The sequence below is a fragment of the Cryptomeria japonica genome, chromosome 1, assembly GCF_030272615.1.
Source record: "Cryptomeria japonica chromosome 1, Sugi_1.0, whole genome shotgun sequence".
In the NCBI taxonomy this organism is placed as follows: domain Eukaryota; kingdom Viridiplantae; phylum Streptophyta; class Pinopsida; order Cupressales; family Cupressaceae; genus Cryptomeria; species Cryptomeria japonica.
In genome coordinates, this window is record NC_081405.1 from 258,069,324 (window position 1) to 258,092,217 (window position 22,894).

Sequence of the window (22,894 nt, forward strand, 5' to 3'; positions counted from 1 at the left end):
TTTACCTTCCACAACAATCGTAGCAGAAGTTCCACCCCTTGTAAGTACTAAGATTACCACTAGTGTACCTTCCACTCTTCCATTTATAGTTGTTACAAAGGAGGTATCAATAGAAACTATTTTTGCTACATCAGCTGGCATATAACTGGGCACTTTAGTCTTGATACCAGTGATGGCATCTACAATTGCTGCAACTTCAAGTCAGCATGCTCCTCAAATATTGGTTGATACTCATCAGGAGGCCACAACTCCATTCACTAACATAGAATTACCACCATGGATGGATGTAGTAGCACCCAAAAGAAAGAAACAAGTAATTTCACCAGATGAATTTGATTTTGAACAATTGACTCCCCCCAAATACAAAGGTACTAAAAAGCCAAAGACTGTTTCTCGGGTACTAGTGGATTCGACTACCAAAAGGAAATGTCTTGAGGTTATGGTGCCCTCTTCAAACAAGAATAAGGATGATTTACAACCTGGGGATTATACTATGTAGACTATAGAGCTTGGAGTGAAGACACATGAAAGTGTCAAACTAGATTCTCAAACTGCTTTAAATTCTTTGATGCGAAGATTTGATCAAGAAATAAATGAAAAGAATGAATTAAAGTAGAAATGTGAGAAATTAACCATTGTGTTTCTCAAGGTCACACAATCTTCCCAGGAAATTGAGCCAATTGTTTCTTCAATAGATACTAAAGTTCTCAAGTGTTAGAATCAATGACAGTCCCAAAGACACTGAGAGGGGGGGTGAATCAGTGTCTAACCGGTTAAGAGAATATTTATACTTATGTAAAACTTTGCATCCCAAAACAGTGTACCAGTAAATAAGAATAACAGAGACAACATAGAGAACACACCATAACACAAGATATTTAACGAGGAAACCCGATGTGGGAAAAACCTCGGTGGGATTTGTGACCCACAATATTCACTCACTAGCCAATGAATAAATATTACTTACATGAGGGGACTGCACATGCAGGAAGGGTAACAACCTAGAGCTCACTGCTCAACTGCAAAATAGAAGTCTCACTGACTTACAAAATGGATGATTAAATCCAGCACAATGTACTACTCTAATCAGGATCAACTATGCCAAGTTCAATACTGGTTTAAGCTCAATCTATAACCCAAACCTTGTTGTCCTTATACAAAATTCCTCTATCAATTTCGCATCATATCATTCCTATTTCATCACACACATCACTTACCAAAATGACCTACAAGACTTCATACATATATGAGTCTTTTACAATATGCCAACTCAGCTTACAAAAAGATGATTATATTACAATAAAAGATATTTCCATGTCGGCTTGAGTGTCGGTATACTATTGTCAATGTAATCTGAATGTCGGTGTAAGTGTATGTTGGTGTCAGTGCTTACCGGTGTATGTATAAATCTTAATACCGGTGAATGTCAGTCGGTTGCCTATCAGTTTGTCAATCAATTTGCCATCAATGACAACACAATCATTCTCATAAGAGTGTAGAATGCCAACAATCTCCCCCTTTGGCATTGATGGCAACACTCATGAGAAAATAAAAAACTTTTATCCAAAATTTGATATCCAAAAAGATGTGCTCCCCCTGAGCAAGTGATCTCCTCTGTATAAGCATTTTTCTCCTTCCACTACTCCCCCTTTGACATCAATGACAAAGATTGCAAAAATAGTCAAACGAGTGTAAGAATTTCACCTCAAGGTCTGTAACCAGTTGGTTACAATCTGAAAAATGTCTGCCAAAATTAAATTCAAACTTTGCATAAACCTTTTGCTATCATTCAAGGTTGCCTCAGTTTGTTGGATCGTGTCAATGAGCTAATGCATGTGTTCTTCTGATGATCACTCTCCTTGAACTAATGACCTAGAGATTTCAATTCTTTGAGAGATAAGATTCTCCAACTTAGGACCAAGTTTATCTTTAAGTTCACGGGCATTTGACCTTATCCTTTCCTTCTCTTTCTCAAGTTTCTCTAATTTCTCCTCGAAACCCGCCATTTCCTGCTCAATAACTGATATATGTCTGGATGAACCAATTATATTATCAGCTATGTCATCAATTTCTTTCTGTGTTTTACTGATCTCCTTATCTATGTCCTCTGTCAAAAGGTGAGGTTTGCATGATTCCCTATGTAGCTTCTTGTACTCCAAACTTGTAGAGTTAAGTACCAGTAATAATGTATTCAAGTGTTTCGTACACTTCTTTATAGTGTCTTCAAAGAATTTGTTTTTCTCTTTTTCAACTCTCTCCTTAATTGTGTCCTCACTCACCTTGTCAATAGTTATTACATTATTAGCAATAAATTTGGACAATGTGTCCAATTTACCTAGAGAATCCTTAATATGATCTATGTTACAATTTGGTGCAATCAACTTAAGAATAGGTAAAGTGTTTTCAATTGCCTTGTAGGCTAATGCATTGCAATTCATTATCTTCTTGATTGAATCCAAAAGTACCTCTGTAATATTGCTAGGTCTAAATTCACTTATAGATGTGTCAGATGTCTGACCAATTATCTTTATTACCTCTTTGCTTCCATCAGGTGTATCCATTTTGCTTGCATTTTCCTCCGGTGGATCAACCTAGGTTTGCATCTCAACCTGGAAAGGTTTCTCAAACTGTTTTAATGTCTCTATGATTGACGGTTTCATTATTTCTGTGTGTACCTCTGCCTCAGCTTGTTTCTCTAAAAGTTCAACTATCGGTATCTCTGTCTTTGGTGGCCCTGTGCAAGTACCTTTATCTTTAGTGGGTTTTTCAGTCTCTGACGGTTTCTCTATTTGGGTTGGGATCTTAGCTTCCTGAGAGTCAACTGTTTGTGCCGATTCCTCTGAAATCTTTTCATTATCAACAATGTCTACTTTAACCTCTGAATTATCTTTATCCATAACAATGTTTACCTCTTGAGTATCCATATTCATGGTAAAGAGTATCTCTAATTCAGGATTAGTATCATCATGTATAATACCTCCAGTGTTAATAACCTGTGGATCTTCTGAGTGTACCGGTGCAGTATCCAAAGGTGGTGGTGGAAGATTGTCAGTAATCTTAATGTTTGGAACTCCACCAATTTTTCTTTTTCCCTTGTCCTTGTCTTTCTGATACACTTTGAATGTCTTTTTAGGTCTGTTTATTTCCTCTTGTTTTTCTTTCTCCACAAAAAACATATCCCAATTATTTGCAGTCTCATCTACAATCTCTTTCACTCTTCCTGCCATCAAGCTCACTTGCTGGTGCCCACTAGCAATGGACCGGTTTGCTTCAAATATCAATTCATCAATTTCTTCTCTTGAATTAACAGGATGTACAGCTAGAAGTTTTTCAATTTTTAGTTTCTTATCTAGCTCCATTACTGCTATCCTTTTTGCTTCCAATCTTCTATAAAGTTCATTCGGTAAATCATCCACAACTTCAATCAGAACCTTCTTATATATGTCTAAGTGTAAAATAATGCTTTCCTCAATACTCTGCCTATCAGAATCATTAAATGTATTATACAATTTATGCGCATTAGTCAAATTGTCATCTTCAGTTATTTCATTCAATGAATCATTCAAAGAAGGGGTAACCGGTTGCTATTTCTTCTTTGGTGTTAGTTTCTTGGGTGGTCCCCTTACTGCTTGTTGTTTCTTTCTCAAGGTCCTTGTTCTTTTAGGTAAAGGAGAGGGTACCGGTGAAGGTTTTCTCTTCCTTCTTTCAACTCTTTTAAATTCTACTGCCTTATCACTATCAGTTCCAGAAGATGTCCTAACTGGTGACACATGTGCTTCCAGTTGTAATCCTTCAAGCTCACTGGCTATTATACCGCTTAAGTTCATGACATTTTATTTTAACTCACTTACCTTCTTAGAAGCATCTCTTATGTATTTTTCTCTCTTCTTTCTTTTCTTCAACAAATTTACATCACTCTCAATGGTCTCAGCACTACCAAAGAATTTTTCTAATGGTTCTCTCGGTGCATCCAATAAAGCTTTAGCATATGTCTCCATAATAGTAAGATCTACTTCATATCCCATCTCGGTGACCCAAATAGTCCTAGGGAGTATTACCTCCATCCATGTCTCATCTCTTTTGATAACAAAACAAATTTCTTTGTCATATTTATCTACTATACTCTGTGGTAACCTTTCTCTAGCTCTCATCTCAGCTTTGAAAGTCTTGAAATACTCAAAAATGTTATTCTCACAGTTTGATCCCATACTGGTGAAAGATTCCATAATTTTCTTACCTGTCGGGATGTCATATGCAAAGTCCTTGTGACCAATACCAGGTATTTCCTTAACAAAGTACAACATCAAACATACCAACAAATTTCCAAAACGGAACATGCCTTTCTTGTCTCCTTTAATCTTTTTCAAGTTATCAATAAGCACATCTTTCAACCATTCACAAACATCAATCATAGCATTGTTGTTTACCATCTTATAAGCACTGTGTATACAGAGACTAGAAACATAATTTAGCCTATTTGCATGAGTGGTCTTGTATCCTAGCACCATACTTACAAATCTCACATTTGCATCCTTAATATCATTTACTCTAAGTGATCTACTATCAAATGTTGCTCCGATTAGGCTTGTCACCATTTTGTTGGGAATCTTCTTTGTCTGATCAGGTCTACTACCGGATGAGGGTAAACATGTAATTGCCCTAATTGCTTCTTTGGTAATTTTTCAAATCGATTCCAGCCATACGAACTCTCCATGAACTCTACTTAACACAAGTTTGGCGACCTCCTTAGGGAATACAGGGAAGTTCAAAATATCAACAAAACCTAAGGTTTCCACAATCTTGTGATCCAGTTTAATAACTCCTTGCTCATCAGTTATAACCTCACCATACATTTTATTCAAGTCCTCAGATCCTAGATCATCTATATTGCAATGTATGTAAATCCTAGGGTCTTCAACAGATGCTACACCTTTAGGAATTTTCAAAAATTCCTCGACAGAGTCATCTTGTTTAGCAATTTCGGGAATTATCTTAAACATGTTCCTAGGTCTCTTAATGTTCTCGACAATGGTAGGGTTTGCAATAAACTCGGGAACAGAAGAAGAAGCCATTGAAAAATACCTTTTATTGCCTGAAAATATTTTGAATATCTGAAGAAATCACTTCGCACCTTTGCCTTGAATGTCTTCGCTCAGTTTTCATGCTCTCTAATAATTTGAATGTTCAGTGAGTCCAAAATGAGCGAAATCCGATGATTTATAATGACATATCTTCCACCAACCGCATTAAATGCTCGTTGGTTAAGTGAAAACTTAACACATCTACCGGTAAAGAAGAAATCTATCTTCTCATCATCAACTGAGGGTAATTTGCATGATTTTTAACTTGCTGCAATACCCCTAAAGGGTTACTTCTCAGTTGGATGAAGAATCTCCTACCTGTGGAGAATTACTCTATTCTACCGTTGCAGAGATAATTTCATCAACTTTTTTATCTCTCTTCTTAATCCATTGTTTTGAAAATTCTTGCTTTACTTCATCTACCTTTTCTTTGCCTTTCAAACTGGATCCTTTATTGTTAGCCGGTGAAATCTTGCTTCTACAAAATTTTGCAATATGTCCAATCTTGTTACAAGCATAACAAGTTACATTATTCTTCTGAATAGCCTTTCCATATCCTACGTCGGTTTGTGTTCTGCATTGATTAGATAAGTGCCCAAATCTTCCACAAACATAGCATTTCACACTCATTCTGCAATTTTATGAATTATGACCAATTTTGTTGCATTTGGAGCATTGACTGGTAGGTGCATTAATATTCTGATTATTTCTAAGTCTACACTGATTTGCTCTATGACCATACTTGTTATAGTTAAAGTATTTCCCATTAAACCTATAAGCATTAGGTTGTCTTGCCAGTTTACTATGATCATGATTATTTACAGTACCGAAACTTTCTCCAATCTCAAATCCAAGTCCATTAGTATCTCCATTAGGCTTCTGACTCTTCAGCATGTCATCAAGCTCCTCTAAACTTTTCTTGAATTTTTCTTTGTGTTTGTATGCAGTAGCCAACTCATTTTCCAGAATTCCCATTCGTCTCATAAGATCAATTTTATCATGTTGCATGTGAATCAGATCTGTCTTCAACATATCATTTTCATGACTAAGTCTCATATTTTCATTTCCAGCATCATTAGTCTCCTAGTCAAGTCTTCTTCATTCTTCTTCTTGTCTTAAATATGCTTACATAACCTCATGGTCATATCTTGCATTTCACTCTTCATATTATTGTTTTCTTGTCTCAACTTGTTTGCAAGTTCTCTAAGAGTTTCTTTTTCATCATCATATTTCTGCATCTTCTCATGAAGTTCTTTTCTTTTATTTTGTGCTATAGCAAAGTTCTTCTAAAGTCCTTTAATGAATTCATGTGCAGTCCTTAGATCATCTTCAAGTTTGATATTCTTCAATTTTTCTACATCAAAATCTTCAAGAGCTCCTTCCAATTATTTTCTTAAGTTCTCCATTTATACCGATGTCGAAATCTTCCTCAAGTTGTTAGGCCTTTTCAAATAGAGGACCAAGCTCTGATACACATTGTTAGAATCAATGACAGTCCCAAAGACACTGAGAGGGGGGGTGAATCAATGTCTAACGGGTTAAGAGAATATTTATACTTATTTAAAACTTTGCATCCCAAAATAGTGTACCGGTAAATAAGAATTAATGCAGCAAATAAGAATAACAGAGACAGCATAGAGAATACACCATAACACAAGATATTTAACGAGGAAACCTAGTGTAGGAAAAACCTTGGTGGGATTTGTAACCCACAATATTCACTCACTGGCCAATGAATAAATATTACTTACATGAGGGGCCTGCACATGCAGGAAGGCTAACAGCCTAGAGCTCATTGCTCAACTACAAAATACAAGTCTCACTGACTTACAAAATGGATTATTAAATCCAATACAATGTACTGCTCAAATCAGCATCAACTATGTCAGGTTCAGTACTGGTTTAAGCTTAGTCTATAACCAAAACCTTTTTGTCCTTATACAAAATTCCTTTATCAATTTCAGATCATATCATTCCTCTTTCATCACACACATCACTTACCAAAATGACCTACAAGACTTCATACATATATGAGTCTTTTACAATATACCAAGTCGGCTTACAAAAAGATAATTATATTACAATAAAAGATATTTTCATGTCGTCTTGAGTGTCGGTATACTACTGTCGATGTAATCTGAATGCTGATGTAAGTGTCTGTCAGTGTCAGTGCTTGCTGGTGTATGTAGAAATCTTAATGCCAGTGAATGCCAGTCGATTGCCTATTAGTTTGTCAATCAGTTTGTCATCAATGACAACACAATCATTCTCATAAACCATTCTCATAAGAGTGTAGAATGCCAACATCAAGAAGGTGGAATAGGTGGGCATCAAAGGTCGAGTAGTGGATGAGTGGATTGCTCGATTGAAATCAAAAGGTTCTCATCTTCTAGATTCAACGATTAAGTTGTTGGCTGACTTTGAAGTTATCCAAAGTCAAATGCAAGGTGTTAAAACTTCTTTATCTCAAGAAATAGAAGATATTGAAAGAAGTTCAACCCTTTGGAATAAAATGGAGGATTTTAGAATTGACGTCCTCGTGGAGAATAAGGTAATTCCAACCAGAGAGAAATATATCCAAATTCTGTCATTATTGTCTGACAAGAAAGAAACAATAAAGTCAATGACTATGGAGCTGGATCGAGAAAAGAAGGAAGGTGATGAAGAAATCGATCTTATTTCAGCCAGAATAGTTGATATTCCTTGTCACTATAGACGTCTAAAAATGGTCAATGCTTGCGGAGTCATACTTTAACATTTGCGCATTGCCTTATTTTAGGGTTTTTGTGTCACATTGACATTTCTTCTATGTTGCGCACTTGGTCTTTATCATTTGCGAGCATTGAGTCCTTCTTCTGCATTCTTCATTTGTCTCGCTTTCGAATTTGGTCTTGTCGATAATAATCTTCAGTCATGATTTTGGTCGATTTTATCCTGTCGCATTAATGTGTGTGCTCATTTGTCATATTTTGGACATCGTCAATTTTATTTTATTTTGGACATTGTCAATCCTAATCGATGATAGAATTAGGGTTTTGTCATCTTGTCAATCTCATCAATTTTGCGATTGATTCATCATCGATCCTTGTCCTCTTGTCAATTTTGCGATCGATTTGTCATCGATCGTTGTTCTTTTCAATCTTGTCATTTTGTGATCGATTCGTCATCGATCCTTGTCCTCTTGTCAATCTCATCAATTTTGTGATCGATCTGTCATCGATCGTTGTTCTTTTCAATCGTGTCAATTTGGATCAATTATTGTTCCTCGTCAATTGGCACCTTTCAATTTGGTCTCTTTATCAATATTGGTCAATTCATCAACCAATCTCAATCGTTGGTCTCTTTATCAATCTTGGTCAATTCGCCAACCAATCTCAATGGTTTATCAGTATTGATCCTCTGTCAATTAAAATCATGATTGAATCGAAATCAATTATCTTTTGTCAAGACCTAATTGTTGGCATTGCATTTCTAATTCATCTTCTAGGGTTTTATGATTTATTCATTTAATCTTGTTTGTCATTTTCCCTCTAGGTTAAATAATTTATTTATTTATCCTAAGTCTTCTTATCACAATTAAATATTTATTTAATTGGCTAATTAATTCTCTCTTTTTGTGAATTAATTATGAGAAATTATTAATTAATCCACCTAATTTTCATCAATTTCTAATTTCCTAATTCCTAATTTCTATTTTCAATTTTTTGTCATAACATCCTTGCATAGCAATTTGTCATAATTTGTCATAACACCTTGCATAGCAATTTGTCATACACTTGTCATAATTTTGCTATTCTTGATTTGAATTTCCTTTCAAATCTCTTCATGCTAATCTTGTCTTTTCTCCAATTTATCTATAAATTGGATGAATTTCTTCAATCAGGGACCCGAATCAATCACGCTTCTAGTATCCTTATGTTGTCTTGTCAATCTTGCTTTCATATTATGCTTATGCACTTATAGGTGAAATCCACAAACACACTAATTTGAAGGAGAAAGAAGGACAAGGAGAATTCTGGAGGAGACATTCGCGTTTGTAATGGTTTGCATTTGGTTTGAATGTCTTATTTTCAATATCTCTATTGAATGTTTTAGGATTTCTTATCATTGCAATCTAGTTTTTGTGATTGAGCTAGTTAATATCTATTTGCTTTGATGTTTTCCCAAATTCCTATCTACATTAATTGGTGAACCTGACGTGAATCTAGCCCATTTAACCATGTTTTGAGTGCTTTTTGAGTTGTTTGCAAGTAAAAAACTCAAGAAACAGGGCAATTTAGACCTTTCTGGACACTCCTGCGCCTGTACAGAAGGGATTTGCGCCTGTGTAGCTTAGATCTGCGCCTGTGTAGCTTAGATCTGCGATTGTGTAGCTTAGATCTGCACCTGTTTAGCTAAGATCTGTGCCTGTGTGAGGCCAGAAATAGGGGTAAAAATAGTTGTTTTCACTTGCGAGTTTGTTTGTTTGCAATTTGTTTCTTGCATTATGGTTTTTTTGGTACTAATTCTTTGTGCAGCATCTTGGCGTTACGTGTGACAAAGACTAAGAATACAACTACTAACGAATCTCATGTAGGACGCGGTCAAAGACTCACATTAAAAACAACATTTTGCTTGCAAATTTTTTAAGTAGTTGCACATTTCGTTTCTTAAAGGATAATGAACACCATGCATGCTTTGTTTTTTTTCAATTTGATTGTGTGTTTTAAGCCTTAGAATTGGGCCTGCCTCCCGATTTGTCTGGCACTTCGTACAGGCATTGGTGAGAGGGAATGACCCTAAGTGGTGACGGGCTAAAACCAAGCTCTTCCGAACCACTCTAAATAATTGTGGATGCAACGAAAGTTGTAGACAACGGGTGCTGGAATGGTATTGCGACGATTTATTCACCGGATCAATACCCACCCGAATGGATGCCCTTACTAGAATCTCCAGTTTTTAAAGGCCAAAATCCTTCTATCTGTTGGCTTGGGTGTTGTGATACGTGCATGCCGAAGACACCTCTCATGTACTCCTCAGTTAGAGATAGCAAGTTCTTGGGAAGTGATGCCCCTTGAACTCGAAGCTTGGTATGCCCGAGAAGTGAGTGCACTGTAAGGGGGAGCCAGTGCTACCAAGCGTCTAGCTATCCAGCTGAGTGTTGTATTTTATGGTTAGAGGATTCAACAGATATTGCCCTTGCCAGCGATAGGATTTGTTGTGAATGTGCTTGATTGTCTTGAGTCAAAGTCAAACAAACATTTTGTCTTCGTGATTGTCAAAAGTTAAATAAAAAACAAACTTTCAAAAGTGCTCATAATCAACTTGGGTTTTTCAAAATCAACAACCTTCAATTCAAAACAAAATCCAAAAAAAAGTCCAAATTTGTCCAAGTATTCATCCAACATTTGAACATGGCTTGTCAAAACATTGAATGTCTTTGTTTCAAAATTCATGTCACTTTAGGCTAGGTTTTGCATAGTCCAACTTAGGTCCTAGGACATATTGTCATCTCCCTTCATTTTAGTCCTTGTCATTGCAAGTGTCCTCATTTTGCACTTAGGTTTTAAAATCATTTCCCTAAGTTTGCATTTCATTGTCATACCCAAGCTAGATTTCCATTTTGTTTTGATAATCATTGCCTTCTTGCATTTAGTCTCAAAAATTTGGTTTGTCAAACTTGAAAAATCAAAACTTTGGATGATACCCTAAGTTGTTGTTAGGGAGTCTTGACCTTGTCTAAAATTTGTCCTTTCATTAATATCATTTTTGTCAAACCTAGCTTAGTATCAAAGCATATAGGTGAGACATTGTCAATTTGTCCTATTGTCATTTGGTCCTTTGTCCTTTAAGGTCTTGGCTTCATTTCAACTTCCCAAGGTTGAGTCTTTAGGTTTACATTCCAAAAAGTTTGTCCAAACCTCAAAAAACAACAAAAAAAATAAGTTGCATTACCATTGCTTAAGATTGCATATCATTTCCAAAAATTCTTGAAATAATAACAAAAAAATAGATTGCACTTAGTTGCATAACATTATCAAACCATAGAAACTCAAAGGTCCAAAGCAAGGTCCCATTTTCATTGCATTTTGTTCCATCTAGTTGTCATTCCAAAAATTCAAAAAGGTACAAAAACATTAAGTTGCATTGTCATCCTTTTAGGTTTCATTCGTCAATCCCATTAGTTGCATTGCATAGTGACATGTTTGTTGAAATGAGGTCTCAACCTTCTTACGAAGCCATGTCATCACAATTCAGAAATCAATCATGTCAATCCAATCTCTACATGTCTCGAAACTTGGATCAAAATTTTTATGATCAAACAAAGTCTCCAAATACAAAACCTAGAGGAGAAACTAGCTCAAGAAAATGAGATATTGGAACAAAGAGTGAAAAACATTGAGAAGAATAGATCACAAATGTCCAAAATATTTCAAAAATTTCCAGGTCGAAATCCAAAGATTGAGCCAATTGATATAAGATCTCTTATTGAACGATCAGACATACTAGCTCTCCTCTCACAAATAGAGATGATGAAACAATTTCAAGAAAAGAGACAACAACATTATGTGCCTTCACAACAAGAACAAGGTGTTTACTATCAATCAGATTTTCAACCATCACAACCAATTGTTCAACATTTCCAATAGACACAACCAATGGTCCAATTTCAACAATATGTCCAACTAACTATACAATGTCCACAAATAGTTCAACCAATGGTGGAATATCAACAAGTTCAATCAACATATCAGTATCAACAACTACAATCACAAATTCAAAAACAAAACTTACAATGTGCACCAAGACAAATTTTGAACATGTCAAACCAATTTGATCAACATCTAGTTCAAAATCAAAACATGACATCAGACCAGAACCAACTCCTTGCCAAACAAGTTCAAATTCCAGATACAACTATGTCAAAACCTTGAAAGAAAGGTGGCTTTATTGCAAGGATCTTAAGGAAACTACCAAGTGAGTTCTTTGAGGAAGATCAAGATAATACACTTATCTCTAGCAATGCCTCATCCCCCCACAAGAAAATTGACTCTCCAGTGGCATCTATCCCTACACCTTTAGAAGTTTCACAAGAACCTTCCATATTGTCCTCATCAAATAATACACCCAAGGATGTAATTATCCAAGAGCTATCCATAATTGATTGCCAAGATAATCCAATTCATGATGCACATCCTTGTCATGTTTCAGAAATACAAGACCCAATGCCACCATGCACTTTATTGTCATTACCTATTTTAGACGACCCCATTCGAAGTCCCTCTTCCTCATGTTCAAGCGTTGATTCCTTACCAGAATCCATCACAAATGTTCAAAGTGCATTTCCTTCATGCCAAAGCATTGATCCCTTGCCAAATTCCCCCATGCATATCCAAAGTCCAACCCCATGTCAAGAGGATAATTTAGAGCATGAAGAAACGTGTCTTGAAATAGATGAAGTTCAAGATCTTGAAACCTTATCATCCCATCCAATTGTTGACCAAGATCCCATTTCCCCAGACACTCGCAATGATTCCATTATTCCTGTCCATTCTATCCAAGAACACAACACCCTTTCAAATCCCATTGACATTCCACTTCCTAAGAAAGATCCAGATATCCCTTTCATCCTTTCAAATGATCCCATTGAAAGTCAAGAGCAAAGCACCTTTAAAGAGGATTCCAATGATCTTCCTCCTTGTCAAGATCAAATTATTTCTTTAAATCCTCCACAAGATCCTTTTGTTCCTCCATCTCCTTGTCTTAATGCTCCATACACACTCCAAGATACCATTTCTTGTGATGATCCCATTATTTCTCCCATTCCATCTCTTGAAGAGCCTGTCATTGAACCATGTCCACTACACGATCCTAGTTCCCCTCGTGATCCTAATCCCCCTCATGATTCTAACATGGTGCAAGATGTTCATGAACCCTCAACATGCATAATGGGTTCTTCCACTTTGGTGCAATCCGATCCACTTCAAGATCTCATTATTTCTCTCATATCATATCCACCTCATAATGGACTCGCGTCTTCTTCCCAAAGAAAAGAGTATCCTACAAGTCAAGATATTCATAAAGGCAAAGGAGTAGATCTCCATAAGCAAGAATCCCTTCATGTTAAAGAAAATATTAAGGGTCATGGCCTCAGTGAAATTCCTCAAGACATGGGTACCCCTACTAAATCCAACATCCCTTCAAAGTCCAAACATACCCCTTCCCCTTTATCCCTTCCATCCATCTTAGGTCCTTATAATATCCCTGCGTCCTGTATGCAAGGTCAACAATGGAACACATATTTGAGTAAATTTCATCCATCGAAAAGACCTCCACTTCATTCATATCCATCCATGCATTCCTTTCCCCCTCCAAGCAATTTGGATGCCAAGTATAAACGTCATAAGTCTAGCAATCCACATGTATTCAAGGATCAACATGTCCAATATAATCGACATGTCAAAGCAAAGAAAAATATGATCCAAAAAGAAAAAGAAATATCCAAAAGGCCACAAAGGCCCATTGCTCAAAAACAAAAGTCAAAATATATATGGGTTCCTAAATCCCTTGTGCAAGCAATGCACTCCAAGGAACCACAAAAGCATGAAAAATCAAAAACCATGTGGATCCCTAAGCAGTTCCTTGAAGCACAAAAACCTAAAGAAACATCAAAATTGGCATCTAAAATTGCTATTCCTCCATCCAAACCTTCCAAGTCTATTACTCCCCCACCTTCTTCATCCGTTTTGGGCCCTTATGTCCCAAAATCCATAGCCTTTCCTTCCTCAAAATCTCAATATCCAAAATACAGTTTTCCTCCATCAGTCCATCACCCCTCAAGGTGTGTGCCAATGTCAATCTTGCCAACATTTCTATCCACTCAAGCATAGTTCTTCCAATACCCTATCCATTATCCAATGCATATTTTCCATCCTTCGATCCCTTTGATCCAATCCTTTACATAAATCCTTGCCTTAGTTTCATCTTATTTTCCATGTCCTTATCCTACCAACGTCTTTGAGCATACTTTTAAAGGTCATGGTCCATTTTTTTCAAGGCTACTACCCAAAAAAAAAACGTAACGCAAAAAATAATTCGTCCACTGGTGAAAACCTGGGAAACAAGTGCCTTGGGCAAGTACCGTGATGAAAACCTGGCAAACAGGTGTCATGCGTAATCTATGAATTTCTTGCATGTCGTACTTGGGGACAAGTTTTATCCTATCATATCCTTTTGTCTTTCATTGTTCCATTATTCTATTGAACCCCTGTCATTACCCTTCATATCCTATTGTCCCTCATGTCCAGTTTCCCTTTCCACATTTGATCTTGACAAGGCTAATGATCTTCATGAGCATCATGCATCTTGTTTGCAGCTTTTAGTCCATCATAGCTTTTGGTCTTTATCCATTTGCTTAGTACAACCTTTCATCCATATTCCCTAGCTTATTGCAACTTTCTGCCACTATCCCGTATCCTACCCCGACCTTTAGTCCATGTCCCTTATCCATTCTTGGTCTTGCTTATCCTATCCATATCTTATCACTATCCATACACTCTTTTTCATTCCTTGATCTTGATCTGACATAAGGACGTGAAATGCAAAACATGTTTGTCAAAACCTCTTGACATGTCCCTCATGCCATGTTCCTGCTTTACATTGTCATATCCAGTCTCTTGTCCCATCACGCAATAGCCCTTGAAAATTGCATCTGTATTGTCTCCATAATAAAAGGCCTTTTTCTTCCCTCTATCCACCAACATTTCAGAAAGCCTATTTATTCACCTGTCATATTCCTTGCCTTGCTAGACACTGGGGGCAAAATCATAAAAATTGAAAAATGTCTTGAAATAATCAAAAATATTGAAAAAAAATCCTGAAAACATTCAAAACATCAAAAAAAATCATAAAAAATCACATAATGTCCTGAAAAAATCCCTAAAAAGTCAAATAAAGTCCTGAAAAAAAACAAAACAAAAAAATTGTAAAAACTCGAAAAAACAAAAACAAAATTTTTTCAAAACATTCAAAATCTAGAAACAAGCATTTTGCATTTTGTCAATAAATATCCCCCTGTGCATAGACAAATTGCTGAGCATACATCCAACGACGATCGATCAAAGATTTGTGTCGACAACAAACAGATCACATGTTACAACACTATGCTTTAATGAAATCACGCATTAACAGATGAACTGTTTGACCACGCAAGAATTCAACCTGATCATAGTTGTCATATCAATCAAACTAGCATCAACATTACCATTGGTCCTTGTCAACATTATCGTGAGTCTTATACAGGGTGTGGTATACTCGAAACCAGACTGTGTCCTGTCTTAGACGGGGTACCGCATTCCCTGAAACCAGATAGCATGATCATTCTTGTTTTTCACTTTTGACAATGACAATTTGTTTGTTTGACTTGGTCGAATTTGTGCGTCTTATACTTTTACTAATTTATCTTTGGCTTCGATCATGTTCCTATGTTGCTCGAGGATGTCACTGAGTGATTTAGAGTGACCGGGATGGTTCATGGTCCCTTTCCTTTTTTGTTGTGTTTGTTGTTTGTGGAATGTTTGTCACAAACTGGGGCCACTATATCATTGGGTGTCTGTGATAAGTACATTCGCTTTGTGAACACCGCACATACCTCGACCCTTGATGTATGCACCCTAGGATGATTCACTCATTCCTTGTGTGCGATGTGTCTGTCTTTTGCAAAAGGGGTTGCGTTTTAGCTCTGGCCTTCAATGCCATGATGCTCTGCATCCGCTTTGCTACATTAAATAAAGGTTCTCACCTACTTCTGTGCATTTGTGAAAGCAAGTTTTTCTTAATCTCTAACTGTCCTCTGTCTAATTTCTTCTTACTAACATTTCTTCCATCAGTTTGGGCAGTCAGTTCGGTCTAGTTCTCCGATCTCCAAAAAAACATAAGCTGCCTCCTGCATCCATTGATTAGTACATTTGCATTATACACAACATTTTATCCATTTCATTTTATAAATGCTTCAAAAAACACATAAAAATATTTTCATACATGTTCCCCAATGGTACATAAACAGTGCATAAGCTATCCATACATGGAAAGTAAACATAAGCCACAACACATTGCATCCCATCATATAGTTGCATATCATATCATATATCAAAACAATATCGGAGTACAAAATTGGACTGTCTGTCCTAAGTATGGCCCGCAGGCTGAGTATATAATGTCAAACTATATATGTCTCTGTCATAAGGAGTATGTGCCTCTGTCACTAGGTGCTCCCTCTGTCCTCCTCATCCCTGCCATGTCTAAAGGATGATGTCCCTCCTGCCCCTAGTCCTGGTTGTGGTGGTCTCCTAGGTCCACTCACCCCCATGCTGCTCACTGACCTCCGAGAACGTGGCCTGCTCTCTGTCCTCAATCATGCCCGATATGACGCTGCTCTCTGCTCTGATGGAACTGCACTCTCATATAGTGTCCTCCAATGGCGTATCTCCTCTCCAGTCTCTACCAACATCTATGCCATCTCACGTGCACTGGCATCCCTAATCGACCCAATATACTCGGTCACTCTCTGCTCTGCTTGTTGTGCCTGGGCTATTGTTGTATCTCGAGCCACTGTTAGTTTGGCTATCTCTGCTTTGAACTGATCCTGCTTTGTCCTCAAGATAGCATTATGTCTCTCTAATGTCACAATGTGATCATGTTGACTCGCTATGGTGGCCCTACATATCTCCATCTCCTCTATGCTAGTTGTCTCCGGCTCTATGGGTATATCCTGCAATGACTCCTGATCGGCTGAATCTGGCTCATCTCCCTCGTCCTCATCTCTGTCCTCATCATCCCCTCCATCCTCATCATCCTCCTCATCATCCCCTCTGTCCTCATCATCTCCCTCATCCTCATCTCTGTCCTCATCCTCTCCCTCCTCCTCTCCAGCGAGTGGGAAGTCCTCCTGTCTCCTAGGTACCGGAATATCAGGATCTGTCAATGGCACTGGCCATCGTCGTGCAAACCATCGCTCATACTCCTCTGTCATCCTGGCGTCCACCACATCTGATCTCCAATCCCACTATCTCTGTTGTAGCTGTGTGAAGTCAGCATATGCTATGTGTGGCTGAATCATCCTCCCCCACTGACTCGTTTCTCTGTGAGATCGGGCAAAGTGTGTAGTCCCTCTCGGTACATCCTGCCTCTCTCCAAACTGTCATCTAACTCTCTCTGGTAGGTACATCTCAATCACTCTCTAGCGATTCACTGGTCACCCAATCAGGTATCTCTCCTGTCTACAATATGGTAGCTCATCACTATCATCTGACCATCCAGGGCAATCAAGATATGGCCTCCATGTGAACTCTCTCAATCTGTCTAGTTCATGTCGCCAATACAATATGTATCTGAATGGACCCTGTCTTAGCGTTCCCCCATAGTAGTACACATATGGTCGATGTGGTACTACCTATCTCTCTACAATCGATCGACATATGGCTATGTGCTCAAATGCCCATACTTGTAACAGTGTAACCCCACAGCTCAAAGTCTACACCCCCTGATATGCTATCTGATGCAGCTGAAAATATAGCATGGCAAGCACACATGGTCCCCATGCGTACACAGTCCCCTCTGTCGCCATCCGCTCTAGCACTCTTCCCCATCCAATAGGGAATCCATGTCCTCGTCTGTCCCCTGCTAATAGGCATGCTATAACCACTGCTATCACCACATATCGCTGATCGTACTCTGCCGCCATGGTCTCCCAACGGATCTCCCTCTCTACGATATCAAGGTCCTCTGCATTGCACTCAAATAGTGTGCATAACGCATCTCTCCCTGTCGCTAGGTCATATTCTATCATCTCCCCATGAATCAGAATGTGGAGGATACGCTACACGTCCTCTAGTGTCACAGTTGTCTCTCCAGTCGGTAGATGGAAAGAGGAAGTCTCTGAATGCCATCGCTATGCCAATGCGGTAAGCAGTCCTGTGTTTTCTCTAATCTCGGGCATGAATGTAATATAGTATAATCCAAGTCCTACTAATGTATCTTTGTCCGTACTCCTGAGTCTATGTCGCAACATGAAGCAGTTGGGTCTGTTCTCCCACATAATCAATGGATATTGTCGACTCTGCATCACAATTGGGGCACACTTTGTCAGTTTTAGGGTTTTCTCATAAGGGCTGCATTTCCTTGTTTCCTGCACAAATCAGGGTGTTTCTTATCTATTTTGACCTATTCTACCCTTATCCCTCTTTTTGGGATCGTCTGCGCGCTGTTTTCGGTCAAATTAGGGTCCCAAGTGCACAACTGTGCCTGTGTACCCTGCCCTGCGCCTGTGCAGCATCAAGTTGCACCTATGTACCCTACACAAGCACAGAACATCTTCACACAAGTGCAGAATGCACCCACACAGGCACAGATGTCAATTAATCCCTTCCCTGTGGACCCCGCAATGTCCCGCAATCCAGTAAAATTCATGAAATTGACAATATGGGTTTTTGAGATACATACCACTACTCCCACGTCGTCTAGTCGTCTGTAAGTGCGTACATGTTCCCCGAGGTGATCTGCCATTGGAATGTTCGCCATCTCTATGCACGAGTCCTTTTCCAGAGCAACAATTCCTCCACTTTGGCTAGTGCAAATGAGCTCTTTTCCTTCTCCTTGTCTCCTTTATAGATCTTTGTCAGTGCCTAGATGGACGTGCACCCTCTCCATCTTATGCTGGTCATGGTCTTTTGCACCTTCCATTGCTTGTCATTTGTGTATCTGACCTCCAATCTTTCATCCGTTTGCTCCTATCATTTTCTATCATTCTTATCGATCAATTGGCCTCTTTTCTGGATGTTTCCGGCCAATTCCTCGAGGGGGCATGCATATGTCATTGTTATTGTCTGGGACATTTTTCATTATTGTTCTTTGAAACAACGCTTAGAATCGCATTGTCTCAAAGAGGGGCAAAATGTAGACGTCTAAAAATGGTCAACGCTTGCGGAGTCATACTTTAACATTTGTGCATTGCCTTATTTTAGGGCTTTTGCATCGCATTGACATTTCTTCTATGTTGCGCACTTGGTCTTTATCATTTGCAAGCATCAAGTCCTTCTTCTGTATTCTTCATTTGTCTCACTTTCGAATTTGGTCTTGTTGATAATAATCTTCAGTCATGATTTTGGTCGATTTTATCCTATCGCATCAATGTGCGTGCTCATTTGTCATATTTTGGACATCGTCAATCCTAATCGATGATAGAATTAGGGTTTTGTCCTCTTGTCAATCTTGTCACCTTGCGATCTATTTGTCATCGATCCTTGTCCTCTTGTCAATTTTGCGATCGATTTGTCATTGATCGTTGTTCTTTTCAATCTTGTCATTTTGCGATCAATTCGTCATCGATCCTTGTCCTCTTGTCAATCTCGTCAATTTTGTGATCGATTTGTCATCGATCGTTGTTCTTTTCAATCATGTCAATTTGGATCAATTATTGTTCCTCGTCAATTTGCGCCTTTCAATTTGGTCTCTTTATCAATCTTGGTCAATTCGTCAACCAATCTCAATAGTTTATCAGCATTTGATCCTCTGTCAATTAAAATCATGATTGAATTGACATCAATTATCTTTTGTCTTGACCTAATTGTTGTCATTGCATTTCTAATTCATCTTCTAGGGTTTTATGATTTATTCATTTAATCTTGTTTGTCATTTTCCCTCTAGGTTAAATAATTTATTTATTTATCCTAAGTCTTCTTGTCACAATTAAATTTTTATTTAATTGGCTAATTAATTCCTTCTCTTTTTGTGAATTAATTAATGAATGAAAAAGTATTAATTAATTCACCTAATTTTCTAATTTCTCCTAAATTCCTAAATTCTATTTCTATTTCAAATTCTTCTCATAACTTCTTGCATAGCAATTTGTCATAACACCTTGCATAGCAATTTGTCATACACTTGTCATAATTTTGTTTTTCTTGATTTGAATTTCCTTTCAAATCTCTTCATGCTAATCTTTTCTTTTCTCCAATTTATCTATAAATTGGATGAATTTCTTCAATCAGGGACCTGAATCAATCACGCTTCTAGTATCCTTATGTTGTCTTGTCAATCTTGCTTTCATATTATGCTTATGCACTTGTAGGTGAGATCCACAAACACACTAATTTGAAGGAGAAAGAAGGACAATGGAGAATTCTGGAGGAGACATTCGCGTTTGTAATGGTTTGCATTTGGTTTGAATGTCTTATTTTCAATATCTCTATTGAATGTTTTAGGATTTCTTATCATTGCAATCTAGTTTTTGTGATTGAGCTAGTTAATATCTATTTGCTTTGATGTTTTCCCAAATTCCTATCTACAGTTACTTGTATGATGATAATCAAAACCTTGTGACCAGTGACGCCATCATACAAGAATTCCTTTCCTTAATGGATCACTATACAGAATACGATTTCTCATTGAATGTATTTGATAAATTGCTAGAAATACAAGTTAGTTTTGAAGTTCTGGCATCAATGTTGAAAGATGGAAAAAAGAAATACATAAAGGCTGAATATGCAGTTTCCCGTGTTCACATCATCACCGACTCTACCCCAATACTAGACAAAGCCGAGATAGAATCTATTCTGGTCAAGTTCGAATAATTTCAGAAATCCAATGAGGAGGAGAAAGATGAATAAAGTGTCCCCTTTTTTACACTTTCTTTTCACATAGTTGCATTGTTAGATGCTGCAAGTTTTCTCGCAGCTGCATATTTTCTTTTTGTTGTAGTTGTAGTCAAGTGGGACTGTGCAGTTGAATTAGTCAACTATGCCCACATTTTTCTCCACTCTTTTCCTATATAAAGAGGACCCTCATTTGTACATATTGATCTTGAATATGCTTAGCAAAACTTTGCCCAATTTTTATCTCAATTAAGACTTTGTGCTTTTGATGTAAAAAAAGTGGATTCAAGGAAATAAAGATAGCAATCCGCTAGTTTCCAAACTTTGTCTTGGACTGAAGATTGTGATTGTGATTGGAATCATTCTTATGTTTAGTTCTCATAATCATTCTTTGTGATCTTGAATCTTTTGGTGAAATTGTTAAAGTTTATGAAAGAGTTTTCCAATTGTGCAAATAGACTTTGTGTTGTTTACATATTTGGTAAATTTTCTAATGTTAAGTGATTAGTGGTAGGCTTTGTATTGCTGCTATTACTTGTAGTTTTAAGGATTGGGGAAGTACACTTGAAGACTTTGAGCTGCAAGTTGGATTTCTTACCATTTGTGATAATTAGCTTAGTTAGAATTACATTCAAGAAAGACTTTGTGCTTCTTGATTGTAATCTTTGGTTTAATTTGTTGGATTAGTTTGTTCATTTCTTTAAGTATCAAAAGTGACAGAGAATTGTAATTAAGTGGAGGGAGAATACATAGACTCTGAAAAAAGAGAGTTATATGCCTGAAACTTACCCACAAATTTTAGTTTCTTAATAATTAGAGAAGAAATTTCAAAGGGAACCTCCCCTTGATGAGAGGAGAGATTAATTTCTCAACATAGCTATGTGTGAATCATATATTTTGTCATTGGTACACTAGTGACAAAATATTAACCCAACAGATCTATCAAGACGTTAGCATGGCACGCAGATGCCTACGTAGCGCATTTTTTGTCTTTCCAAAAATAGGCCCAAATGGCATTTTGGGGCAAACGGGGGCACTTTATCTTTGAGGCTCATGATGTCAAAATGATGGGATTTTGATCATGATTTTTCCATTAATGCACCAGGCACCATGCATAAGTGTCATAAATGCACTAGGCCCAATTTAGGACACTACAAGAGTAGCAAAAATTTGAGCAAAAATATCCTCCCAAATAGTTTTCCTACCAGAATGGGTGTTTGGAGCATAAATATTCACCAAACACCATGAGGCATGGGGAGAAGTAAGCCTTATAGACAAACTATTAGAAGAGCTTAAGATGAGACTTCCCCTTATACTTCGAGGATCCCACATAGTGACAACACCACCAAAGGCTCCAGTAGCATCACTGATGAAAAGAAGGAGCCTGACCAAATTATATAGTCAACTTCTTTTTGAAATGTGTAGACACTTAAAAATAATTATTTTTAATTCCTCACATAATTAATTAATTAATTATGTTAATTCAAATTCTCCTCAATATTAATTAAATATAATTGATATTGTCACTATAGCATGTGACTGATTTATTTAATAAATCAATCCCTTTCTTTATTCTTCTAAAAGATTAAATCCTCACAAATATTCCTCTTGGCTAATTAATTTCAATTAATTAGCTAACCTACATGATTCCTACAAATCATCTTCTTAATTCATCATTAACCTAATAAATTCTTCTAGAAACTCCCTAAACTCACTTAACCTTATTCTTCTAATTTTAATTCTCTCCACTCATTCTCTCTCCTAGTCAAATCCTCCTACAAATCCTAATCCCACCTAACATTTCCTCTAATCCCCCTCCTAATGAGTTGCTAATGGCTAATCATCATGATTAGCCACAAAGTCAACTCCTTGTCCCTTCCATCCAACCACTAGCTTTTAATGCTCTTTTCCTAGGTGAATGTGAGATCTTCAAAATCTCACAATCCTCTAGGCATCTCCTCTCCCAAGGAATTTTTAATTCCTTCTTATTCCTCCAATCCCCATGATTATCCCTTTTTGGAGAATTTTAAATTCCTCATCCCCATTCTTCAAGGAATGTCACATCCCTTGCTCCTCTCAAGGCACACTGGGAAGTCTTCCCAATGCACTTTTCTCTTCTCAAGGTACCTTGGGAAGTCTTCCCAATGTACCTTGAGGAGTGTGGAGACAAGAAATGTTTTTAAG

General features: G+C 37.4%; 1 protein-coding gene across 1 annotated transcript in view; it reads right to left on the bottom strand.

The window, feature by feature from the left end:
* LOC131857300 (uncharacterized) overlaps nucleotides 1-22,894 on the bottom strand; it is an 84,967-nt gene that overhangs the window by 41,747 nt on the left and 20,326 nt on the right. The window contains exon 2 of the mRNA XM_059209579.1: nucleotides 2,676-2,911. Within this exon, the coding sequence (XP_059065562.1) occupies nucleotides 2,676-2,911 (236 nt within the window). The remainder of the gene's footprint in view (nucleotides 1-2,675; nucleotides 2,912-22,894) is intronic.